The following is a 12,188-nucleotide window of genomic DNA, read 5'->3' on the forward strand; positions in this document are numbered from 1 at the left end:
ATTACTGAAAAAATACTTTTTTTTTGCACGTGTGCTAGAGTAAGACTGTGATGCAATACAAGTTCCCACCCTTTTAAACTTTCATTGATCTTTTCCGATCATTGTGACAATTTGCTTTCTTGGACCATCTCAAACTAAGTGTTGTGTTTAGAAGGGAATTCCAGCAATCTGGCCAAACAATGAAGAAAATGCGTCAGGTTAGTGTGCGACTTGAAGAGAAATTTGAAGGGGCAGTGTTTTCATCCACCTGATGCCAATGACATTCAACATGGTGTTTTGACTCTGCTTTTGAAAATCCTTGGCAATTTCCTGGTGCATTTTATAGATATTACACACATATAACAGAAATTGGGACAGTGAACTTTAAAGATGTAGAAGATGAGATGCCAGGTGGAAAGGTGGCTTACTTTGACCTGGTGCTTTTGAGTTTGAAAAAGATGGAAGGGCGTTGGGGAATGATGAGGTGAGTCACCACCCACATAATAAACCATCTTTGACCTGCTTTGTTCTTGAACAATTTATCTCTCTGTTCTAGGTAATTTTTTCATCAATAGTGACATGCAAGATACTGATAAAGCAAGTCAAAGGGTGGAGATTGCAATTCAGGCACGATAATGTTGTTTAATGTTATTTGCCACTGTTTTGACATTGACGAAGGGTCTCGGCCTGAAACGTTGACTGCTCATTTCCATGGATGCTGCCCGACCTGCTGAGTTCCTCCAGCGTGCTGTGCATGCTGTTTTGACATTGTCCAGCTGGAGATAATCATTGCCTAAATTTCAATGTTTCTTGCCAGCATCAGACCAAGTCTGAATGATTTACAGGTTTCTTTATGGCTGCTCTGGACTGATTTAATTCGAATTGAATTGAATTGACTTTATTACTTACATCCTTGATGTACATGAAGAGTAAAAATCTTTACATTATGTCTCCGTCTAAATGTGCAATGTGGAATATAGCAATTTGTAATAAATAGTATGTACAATAGGCAGTCGATATAACATAGAAATACAGTTGTATCAGCATGAATTAATCAGTCTGATGGCCTGGTGGAAGAAGCTGTCCTGGAGCCTGTTGGTCCTGGCTTTTATGCTGCGGTACCATTTCCCAGATGACAGCAGTTTGTGGTTGGGATGATTCGGGTCCCCAATGATCCTTTGGGCCCTTTTACACACCCATCTTCGTAAGTGTCCTGAATAGTGGGAAGATGACATCTACAGAAGTGCTGGACTGTCCACACCACTCTCTGCAGAGTCTTTCAGTTGAGGGAAGTACAGCTCCCATACCAGGCAGTAATGCAGCCAGTCAGGATGCTCTCAATTGTTCCCCTGTAGAAAGTTCTTAGGATTTGGGGGCCCATACCAAACTTCCTCAACTGTCTGGGTGGTGAAATAGTCATGGGTATTGATGCACCATCAATAACTCTCTGAGACGTGAAGGCGAGATATCGGCTTTTATTGACTGGAAGAAAGAACAAGCAGCAATTGACCACCATGCTACATCCTGGAGACTGAGAGGCAGGGCTCAGGCCCCAATCACCTTTATACCGGGGTCTGTGGGAGGAGCCACAGGAGCTGTCAGCAGGGGTCTGTGGGAGGAGCCACAGGAGCAGTCAGCAGGGGTCTGTGGGAGGAGCCACAGGAGCTGTCAGCGGGGTGGGGGGGGCGTGTCTAGACAGGTATATGTAGTTCACCACAGGTATACAGGGAGTAAAGGAGGGGGCTTAGGACACAGCCCTGAGAGACACCTGTGTTGAGGGTCAAAGGACAAGGGGTGAGGGAGCCCACTCTTAACACCTGCCGGTGATCTGACAGTAAGTCCAGGATCCAGCTGCACAAGGCAGGGTGAAGGCTGAGGTCTCTGAGCTTCTTGTCAAGCCTGCTGGGAATTATGGTGTTGAATGTAGTCCAAGAAAGCATTCTCACATAAGCACCCTTCTCCTCCAGATACGCAAGGATGGTGTGTAGAGCTGTGGCTGTTGATCCATTGTGTTGGTAGGTGAATTGTGTGGGTGGTAGCATGCTGCAGATGTAGTCCTTGACCAGCCTCTGAAAGCATTTGCTTATTATTGAGGTGAATGCGACAGGATGCCAGTCGTTCAAACATGTTACCTCGATCTTTTTTAGGTACAGGAACAATGGTGGATGTTTTGAAGCAGGAGGGCACTCTACATTGGGAGAGGGAGAGATTAAAAGTGTCTGTAAGCACACCTGTCAGTTATGCCGTGCACACTCCGAGTATCCGTCCGGTCCTGCAGCCTCGTGACTGTCCACTCGCCTGAAACACCTGCGTAATTCAGCCTCAGAGATAACCAAGGTGTAGGTCTCATCAACGGCTCTCCTCAGGGGCTGAGCATTGGCAACGTTGAACCGAGCATAAAAAGGATTTAGCTCATTTGGGGGAGAGGCAGTGACTTTGGAAACACCACTGCATTTAGCTTTGAAGTCTGCAGACCTTGCCATAAGCTGCGTGCGTTGTTGGAAGAGAACTGTGTCTGGATCTTGTCCCTGTATTGTTTCACTGCCTTGATGATATTGTGTAGATCGTAGCTGCATTTCCTGAGTTCCCGTTGGTCACCAGTAATGTACGGTAGGCTGTGTTGCGCAGTTAGTGCTGCTCGCATGGAACTGTTGCTCCAGGGTTTCTGGTTTGGATAGACCCTGACTGATTTCAGGGGGACAACATCCTTGATGCACTTCCGAATGAAACTCGTGACCCCTTCCGTGAACTCGGAGACATCCTCATCATGAAAGACATTCCAGTCGACATCATCACAGCAGTCCTGTCGCAAGGGCACCAATTGGTCGGACCAACAGCGGACGGTTTTATCTATGGATGCCTCGTGTTTCAGCTTCTGCCTGTACCTCGGCAGCAGCAAGACAGAGGAGTGATCCGATTTTCCAAACGGCGGGCTGAGCAGCGCTCTGTAAGTATTGCAGAAGTGGAGAGTAGTGGTCGAGTATGCTATCGCCCCGTGAGCTCACCTGGATGTGTTGACAAAACTTCGAAGAGACTTTAGACAGTGACGCTCTATTAAGGTTACCAGCGACGATGAAGGCAGCATCTGGGTGTGCAGACTCCAGGGTCTCACACAGTTCCTTGAGAGCCAGGTCAGCGTCACACTTAAGAAATTGTAAATGGAACTGAGCCCTGCAATTAGTAAACACCTCCCTTCAGGATTCTTCATCAGAGGGAGACTGTTAATGACACAAAGGGATGGCTGTGAGCAGAACAATGTCTTGAGGAACTCCAGCAGCAATGCCCTGGCACAGAGATGAATAGCCTTCAACAAGGATTCAGGATCAACTTTATTGTCCATATACATTGACATGTATTAGGAATTAGACCATGACATGCAACAAAAAACAACACAATTCAACAATTATAAAGAATTAAGGATTACGTAAAAATAAAAAGTTAGAGGTTTGAGTACAGATATGTAATAAAATATGCATAAATATGAGCATGTATTTACAATGTAAACAGCATTATAATGTGGTTGAAAGTACACTGTGGGGGGGGGGGAATAAATGGATGGGGAAATGGCATGGGCTAATTAGAGTGGCCGATCAGATTAACTGCCTGCGGAAAGAAACTTTAAAGATGACATGATTTTTGCTTTAATAGCCAGGCACATTCCAGAAAGGAGTTTCAGAAAAGATGCAGTTTGCTGGATGGGTAGTGTCTGCATTGATTTTTTTCTGCCTACTTCTTTGGCCTGGACACAACAATCACTCATCTTCCTTTGTATCCATATTCCTTTGCTTGGCATGACTCCAACCAGAGGAGCCCTTTTCTCCGATTCTCACTGCGTTCATATTCAGCTGGAACTCCTTTACGCCATGGTTGATCAAATGTTGTCCTGATGCCAAGAGCAGTCAGACTCTCCTGGCTCGCTTTCAGGGGGATGTACTGTACGTGACGCCCTGGTTGTACTCCAACGGTTCACGAAAATGATTCCACGATTGAATGGCTTGTCATACGAAGAGCGTTTGATGGCTCTGGGCCTGTATTCATTGGAATTCGAAGAATGAAGGGTGACTTCATTTTAACCCATCAAATGGTGAAAGGCCTCTTTATAGTATTTGTGGAGAGAATGTTTCCTATGGCGGAAGAGTCTAAGACCAGAAGACACAGTCTCAGAATAGAGGGGCGTTCTTTTAAAATGGTGGTGGGGAAGAATTTCTTTAGCCAAAGAGTGGTGACTCTGTGGAATTCTTTGCCACAGGCGGCTGTGGAGGCCGAGTCTTTATGTGTATTTAAGGCAGAGATAGACAGATACTGGGGGGAGAGGGGGAGGGGAGAAGGCAGAAGATTAGGGCTGAGAGGTAAGTTGGATCAGGCATGATGAAATAACAGAATTGGCCATGACAAAGGGCCAAATAGCCTAATTCTGTTCTTATATCTTATGATCTAAATTGTGAGATGTGGTATTAAATTATTCTATGAGGATAAATTGGATCCCCACCTCCCAACACTGATAATACTCAATCCCCAGTCCTGCTGTATCAATAGCCAATATTAATTAGGGCACAGGAGAGAAAATCTCACTAATTTGGCCTGAATCTGCTTGTATTGGTGGTATTAATAATGGCCTACTCTTGCCACCTGGCGGGAATTTGTAGCTTTATATGCCTTTCTACAATAAAAAAAACTTAAGTCCTGATAAATCTATTGCTGTCAACGTCAATTGATTGTTGTTTTGTTTGGTTGCCCATGGGGTCACGTGAAACTTCAAGGACGAAAATAGGAAGCCCTGTAGCAGGGAACGATTGAATGAAGCCAGCACAACTCCCTGCATATCTTCCAAACGTCCGTGACTCCCTGAAAATCACTTGCGATCTAACCATCCATTCATCTATCAGTATTAGCCTGATGCAAACTGTTTAAATTCAATATTCTCAAGGAACACAATCTCTTCACAGAAACTTTTTAATATTGTTCTTGCTCAAATCATCTCATTACCCCCGAGCACATAAAATGTGAATCCAGCTTTTGAAAGTGCTCAGGGCCTTGGTAGCGTGGCAGTTAGCGTGATGTCATTACAGATCGTGGCGTTCTGGAATGCAGAGCACATCTGTAATGAGTTTGTATGTCTCTCCCCTCCACCCCCTGTGTGACCATATGGCTTTTCTCCGTTACTCCAGAGTCCAAGGACATTAACGGGTCATTGTAGATTGTCATGTGATTAGGCATAGGGTTAAATAGTGGATTGCTGGGCAGTATGTTGTTGGGTCTGAAAGGGCCTGCTTTGCGCTGTATCCCTAAATAAATTTAAAAAATTATGCTGTCAAGACACAACTCTTCCTATGGAACTTGTGTGTAACTCTTTTGCTGGCTCAAAAACTACTTAAACTATTAAGATGAGCTGGAAAATATTCTGCCTTGAGAGAGATTAGTCGATTTTTAACACAACTTGAGGGAGCAACTCTGCAGAAATTTGAAATTCAGAAATAACACAAATAACTCCCTCCCCCAAACATCTTTCCTGTCATGCTCCCAATAGCTCTCCTTTGATTGTTGTTGTAGCTTAGTTGTTTCCCACTAATGAGCAAAGTGGTGTAAGTGAAAAGGCTACTTGCTGGGTTTCGTTCCCTCAAAGTTTCGTAACAGTTAGCATTTGTGGCCAAGGCAATTTCCTGTCGGAAGTTAAAAAAAAAACTTACTGAACGTTGAAAGGTCTGAATAGATTGAATGTGGAGAGGATGTTTCCTATAGTGGGGGGTAGTTCTAAGACCAGAGGTCACAGCCTCAGAAAAGAGGGGTGCCCATTTAGAATGAAGATAAGGAGGGGCTTCTTTAGCCAGAGGATGGCGATGAATCTGTGGAATCGTTGCCACAGGTAGCTGCGGAGGCCAAGTCATTGGGTCAATTTAAGACAGAAGTTGATAGATTCTTGATTAGTCAGGGCTTGAAGGGATACGGGGAGAATGCAGGAGATTGGAGCTGAGGCGGAAAATGATGAAATGACGGAGCAGGCTCAATGGGCTGAACAGCCCAATTCTGCTCCTATATCTTACAGCCTTATAGTCTAAACCATGCGGCATTCAACTTCTACCTATTGGTAACTACTCAACCACATTGACAAGACCCAGAACTGTGCAGCTCCCAATAAATAACAAATACACAAGTGCCAAAGATTTCAGTACATCCAACCTGCACTCTCATTGCTGTCTGCTGCCATCTACACTAGGTCCTAGACTCCAATTTAAAATTCTTATTCTTGCTTTGCAACTTCCTCAAACCCTTGCCTCATCTCATCAGTCAGCAAGTTATTACTCAAGACTGTATCACTTTATGTACATACAATCAATAAGCTATCATTTGCATTTATTGTGTGTCTCATTGTTTTTTTTTTGTGCTGATCCGGACTTACCATTATTTCATTCTCCTTTACACTAGAAATGACATTAAACAATCCTGAATCTTCACTGAGTTGAGGATTTCGTGCATTTTCTCCTCCCCTCAACCACTACGGATTTTATAGCTCGAGCAATGGCCATACTCTGGAATTCCCTCCTTAAACACCTCAATCTCTTTCTCCTCCTCTTGCACATCAAAGCACACCCTTGACCACACTTTTGGACACTTTCCCAACACCTCCTTTTCTCAGCTCATCATTCATTTTGCTTGCTGTGTTGCTGTGCACCATTTTGGAATATCTTCTGATGTTAGAGGCTACGTATGAAACAGTAGCTATAGTAGTTCAGAAATGAGTAAGACTTACCAAGAATATGTGTACTCTGAATCACTGAAAGACAAAAGCAAAAATAACATCAGACAGTGCACTGTTATATCTAATTAGTGTTATTTATTTTTTAAAATTCAGCACTTGCAATCATTGGGATTGGATAATTGATTGGATCAGTGCAATTTTACACTTGTACCATGACCGTGCAAATTGCCTTAATTTAGTTCCTGAATTGGATACAATTTTTGGCATAGAAACAGACCATGTGATCCCATCGGATCGAAATCGCTTTTTAATGATCCATGACATTGATTAATAAAATCAAGGGTACGTCCCTTGGAGTCAGAAACAGAATTCATAATAAAAAAGAGGAACACAAGGAATTTTCCAGAAAATATCAGGCAACCAAGAAGCCAATGAAGGTGAGGAACTAAAGGAAATTAGTGCTGGAGAAATTAAAGAAACCAGAAGTGAATCAGGTGCAGGGGATTTATAATTTGCATTACGGGACATTTAAGGAGATTATTGTGGAAGGAGTGAATGCACTGGTTATTATTTTTCAGAATTTCACATATTTTTACACTTAGTTCCCACCGATTTGAGGTTGGCAAACGTAATCACAGTCGGAAAATGGAGGGAGGGGGTACACAGGAAGCTACAGGCTGATTAGTCCACCCTTTGCTGCGGGGCAAGTGCCAGAAGCCATGAACACAGAATGCCGGAGAAAATCAGCAGGTCAGTCAGCATCTATGGAAAGAAATAAACAGTCCACATTTCAGGCCAAGACCCTTCATCAGGGTGGGAAAGGAGAGGTGAAAGAAGCCAGTAGAAGGTGGTGGCCATCTGCAGAGTCTCTTGTGTTTGTGAAATCTCTGAAGCTCTTGAACAAAATGACTTAACAATATACTTGGAAATATATCAAAGGGATTATACAAAGTCATCATGCATTTCTGGAAGGGAAAGTACAGCAGACCAAATGAATTTTTTAAAGTCTGTAATTAGTCTAACAATTGAATAGATAAAAGGAAAATCTAAGAGCCTTTTACAAGTCGCACATAAAACACAAACTGTTTTTGTTTGGGTATGCAGGGATCAAAAGACAAAACTGATCAAAAGACAGCATACAGAGTGGCAATAAATGTGTACTTCTGGGGGCAGCAGATGATAATTCGTCAGGTGCAACAATGATCAGTGTCAGCTATTCATAACATAGCAATGATTTAGATAAGAGAACCAAATGTAATGTTTCAAAGTTTGCTGATGACACTAAAGAGTTTATGAGCCGTGAAAGACTGCAAAGAAGCTTCAAGGGTGACTTTGATGTATTAAGTGAGTGGGTAGGACATGGCAGATGCAATATAACAGGCTAAATGCGAAGTTATCTACCTTACAAGGAAAAACATAGGCAGACAGGAAGATAGCAAGAGATGGGTGTTCTTGTACACATTCACTGAAAACAAAAAGGCAAGTGGGACATTGCCTTTCATTGCAGAATCAAGGATATTTTAAACTTGTAATTTTTTTAATAAGCATTTCAGGTTGTATACAGAATACATTCTCTGATATTAAACTGAACCATTGAATTTCATTTAGAGATCAGCACCATAGTGTCCGGGGAGCTCGTGCCACCCAATTACACCCACGTGACCAATTAGCCTACTAATCTGTACGTTTATTTTTTGGAACGCGAGAGGAAACGGGAACACCAGGCGGAAACACACATGGTCAGGAGGAGAACGTACAAACTCCTTACCGAGAGCAGCGGAATTGAGCCCAGGTCATTGGCATTGTATTAGTGCACACCACCCCAAAACACAAAGACTGCTGTCTTGCTAAAATTTGACAGGGCAAGGCCTTGGTGAAATAACACCTGGATGTCTGTGTTCTATTTTCTATCATTTCCTAATCCCTCTTCGCTCACTTTTTCCCAGTTTCTGATTAAATAGACCTAATTTTTTTTTAATCATATCTGTGTAACAGCAAGTTGAGCTTCTCAATGAGTGGAAATTTTTTCAATGTTACTTTTTGTACTTAATAGTGACTAGCCAAGATTAATTACATTTTTCCTATGTTAAAATATATTTCCTGCAACTACTTTATTGAAAATTTTCATAATTATGGAGAGCTCCAGCTTTTTGCCTATCAGACTTTTCTAGTGACAGCCCAACCTATTCAGGTGTTGGACCTTAGCAGCTTCCAAGGTCCAAGGTGTCATGCACTATACTGAACAAGCCTAGGACACCAGTGGCTTTTCCTTCGCAGACTCCACAAAAATGTCACCCTCGTGCAAGATCTGGGGTACTGCAAGGGTAAGAGTCAAAGGTCAACGGTGATTAATGGGAAGAGGGTTTGAATGAGGTTCAGTGGGAAGGGACAGGATTACGAGAAGTTGTACTGCCGTCAAGATGGTGGCCACGCGGATCTTCAGTGGTTGGAGAACAGATGAACTTGGTAGATGAGGATTTGGGGCTGTTTGCAACAGGTGGGGAAGGAACCATTTCACTGATCAGAGGATGGCACAAATGGTAATTTGGTGATTGTGCACTTGGTGACCACAGCATATTTAGGTCAGCATGGTGCCGTTGGTGTGTCAGGCAAGAATTACAAGTCCATTGCGATCTTTTGTAGGGTGGATTAGAGGTGCGAGATAGTTTGGGAGGGGACAAAGCCTGAAGGAAAGCCAAAAAAGTACTCGAGATTATTAGATTAGATTAGTTTTATTTGTCACGTGTACATCAAAATATACAGTGAAATGCGTCTCCATGCATCCAGCAGCAACACAGCATGCCCAAGACTTACTAACCCTAACCATACATCTTTGGAATGTGGGAGGAAACCGGAGCACCCAGAGGAAACCGATGTGGTCACGGGCAGAACACACAAATTTCCTTACAGACGGCAGCAGGAATCCAACCCCGATCGGTGGTTGCTGGTGCTGTAAAGTGACTGTGCTAACCACTACACTACTGTGCCTGCACTAAGGTGGACCAACTTGAATCAGACACCCGATAATTTCGTTGGTTCTTTCAATTTGCGTGGTTATTGGCAGTGAAAACACACAGCATTTAGAAATTACACAAGTGGTATCTGTAAATGACAGGCACTATATGTGAGATCTAACATGCTTTGGCACATTAAACTTACAGGCAATCCTGAACACAAACTGCAGATTTTTTGCAATTAGTCCTAATTAAAAGCATCTTTTTATTTTCTCTGGTATGGTCTTACAGTGTAGGAAAATATGACACTACACAGTAATATTTATAGGCTTGGATATGCTTTATCATCCTTAACAATTTTCATTACGTGTTAAGGGAGGGGGGGTAAAGGAAATATAGTGGAAGTGGGTATATTGATTTTAAAAGTACTATTTAAGATGCTTGCAAGAAAAACAGTTTGTACATTGAACTGAGTGGGACGTGAACACAGGACAAAATACAAAGTGTGAGACAAAGAAATTACATCATGTCCCACGGCCACTTTTGTTTACTAAGTGTACATTGGGTGTGCTTAGAAATTCTGGAACAAAATTGTAATTTCTGGATATCGTAAACTGTGCCTTGATACAATCTGTACTTAGCATTGTACAATGCTCGAGCTGAATTTGCATGCAAATCAGATTGGTAACAATGACATTTAACAGAGAAAAATTGAGTAGTATGTTTTTAAAAAAATTATAAGAGGGAATGAAAAGTAGCCATATTTTAAACTTTGAGAAGAGGAATAAAGTTACCTGGATATGGGGATACATACATCATAAAAAAGTGACAAAGCAAAATATAAAATATTGTACATATTTTAAAAGGCAAATAAATTATCTTCAATCTAAGAGTCAGTGATCCAAAACATTGACTGTTTCTCTTTCTGAGTTTTTATGTCAGATTTCTACTATCCACTGAATTCTTGAGCTCCAAACGTAATCTTTGCCAAGTACAGAATGCAGAATGGGGTAATCTGGACCAAGACAACTTGTCTGTCTGGCAGTCAAGGCTGGTGCACACTGAAGGATGAAGTGGAAAGATCTAGATCATCAGATTTCTTTAACTAAGCGTGCAGAGATATTCCGGTGGAATTTAGTGACGTTGGGCCAGTGAGCTGTGTGTGCAGTTTTGGCCTTATCCGAGGGAGGATGCCGGCTGCATGATTGAGTGCTCGGTGAAGGACACCGATACTTTCTTGATGGTGGGGGGAAGGGGATACAGTCAACATTTCAGGCCAAAACCCTTCCCCAGTCCTGCCTACATTGACTCTTTTCCATAGATGCTGCCTGACCTGCTGAGATCCTCCAGCATTTTGAGTATGTTGCTCAGTAAGAAAGTGAATGTATTTCTTGATGTAAAAAGGAATCAATGAGTATGAAAAGATGACACGAACTGCAATTTGAATTGACCAATCAACCGTAATCACAGTGATTGGTGAAATAAGAATGAAAGGACCGATTACTTTCTCCCGTTCTGATTTCAATGTTTCCAAGTAGCTGGAAGGATACAACTAGTTAATAAATCCCATTTTATATTTTCCCTTTTCAAACTAGAATAAGTATTACAGAACCTAGAAGCTCCACATTGACATTTTTTTGGCATTAAAATTATATTTGAGTCTTAGAAGTGAATATCATGAAATGAACAAAATAATGGAAAGGCAAGACCGGAGAAAAAGTAGAAGTTTGACAGAAATACTGTTAGAACTTAGCCAATCATCTGTGAAAAGAGAACTCAGTTGAAATTTCTATCGAAGCCTTCATCAGTTCTGGACTGTTATTGCCTCCAGTTCTGAGGAAGGCTCTTTGATGTGACACAATAACTGGTTTTGCTTTCCACAGACCTTGACTGACTGAAGAAGGTCTTCTAGCGTTTCTGCTTTTGTTTCAGTTTCTAGCATCTGCAGTTTGACAGTGCCATATAAAAGTACTCACCTCCCCCTTCAACCCTTTGCTCACATCAATGAGTATTATAACCAGGGATTTTGATCAATTTTACTAAGAATTGTTATTTGTGAATCACATGCACCTTTTTTCCCCACAGTAGAGGCCAAGAATGGAAAACTGTAAAGCATGAAAAGCAGAAAAAATATTCAAAAACTGAAATGTCAGCAGTTCAAAAGTATTCATCCCCCTTTGCTCAGTATTTAGTTGAACCACCTCTTGCAACTATTATAGTCAGTAGTCTTTTTTGATAAATATCTATTAGCTTTGCACAGCGTGATGGAGCATGATTTGCCCATTCTTCCTTGCAAATTTGCTCAAGCTGCGCCAAGTTAGTTTGGGGAGAGGTGGTGAACAGCAACCTTGAGGTCTTGCCAGAGATGTTCAATCGGGTTATGGTCAGGACCACTCAATGGCATCAATTTTCTTCATTTGAAGCCAATTTGTAGATTGCTCCACAGTGAGCATTGGGTTGTTGTCTTGCTGACCGACAAATTTCCTCCCCAGTTTAAGCTTTCCGGCCCAGCCTACCAAGTTTTTATCTAGGATCTCACTGCATTTAGCAGCATTCAT

At 42.1% G+C, this 12,188-nt stretch overlaps 1 protein-coding gene across 4 annotated transcripts in view; it reads right to left on the reverse strand.

The window, feature by feature from the left end:
* Positions 1 to 12,188, reverse strand: part of inpp5b (inositol polyphosphate-5-phosphatase B) — a 192,222-nt gene that overhangs the window by 172,100 nt on the left and 7,934 nt on the right. For 3 of the 4 annotated variants that reach the window (XM_073034326.1, XM_073034323.1, XM_073034327.1), the window contains exon 4: positions 6,728 to 6,751. The exons of the other annotated variant lie outside the window; for it this stretch is intronic. In XM_073034326.1, coding sequence (XP_072890427.1) covers positions 6,728 to 6,751 — 24 coding nt within the window. The remainder of the gene's footprint in view (positions 1 to 6,727; positions 6,752 to 12,188) is intronic. 4 annotated transcript variants of the gene reach the window in all.

Source organism: Hemitrygon akajei, chromosome 32, assembly GCF_048418815.1.
Source record: "Hemitrygon akajei chromosome 32, sHemAka1.3, whole genome shotgun sequence".
In the NCBI taxonomy this organism is placed as follows: Eukaryota; Metazoa; Chordata; class Chondrichthyes; order Myliobatiformes; family Dasyatidae; genus Hemitrygon; species Hemitrygon akajei.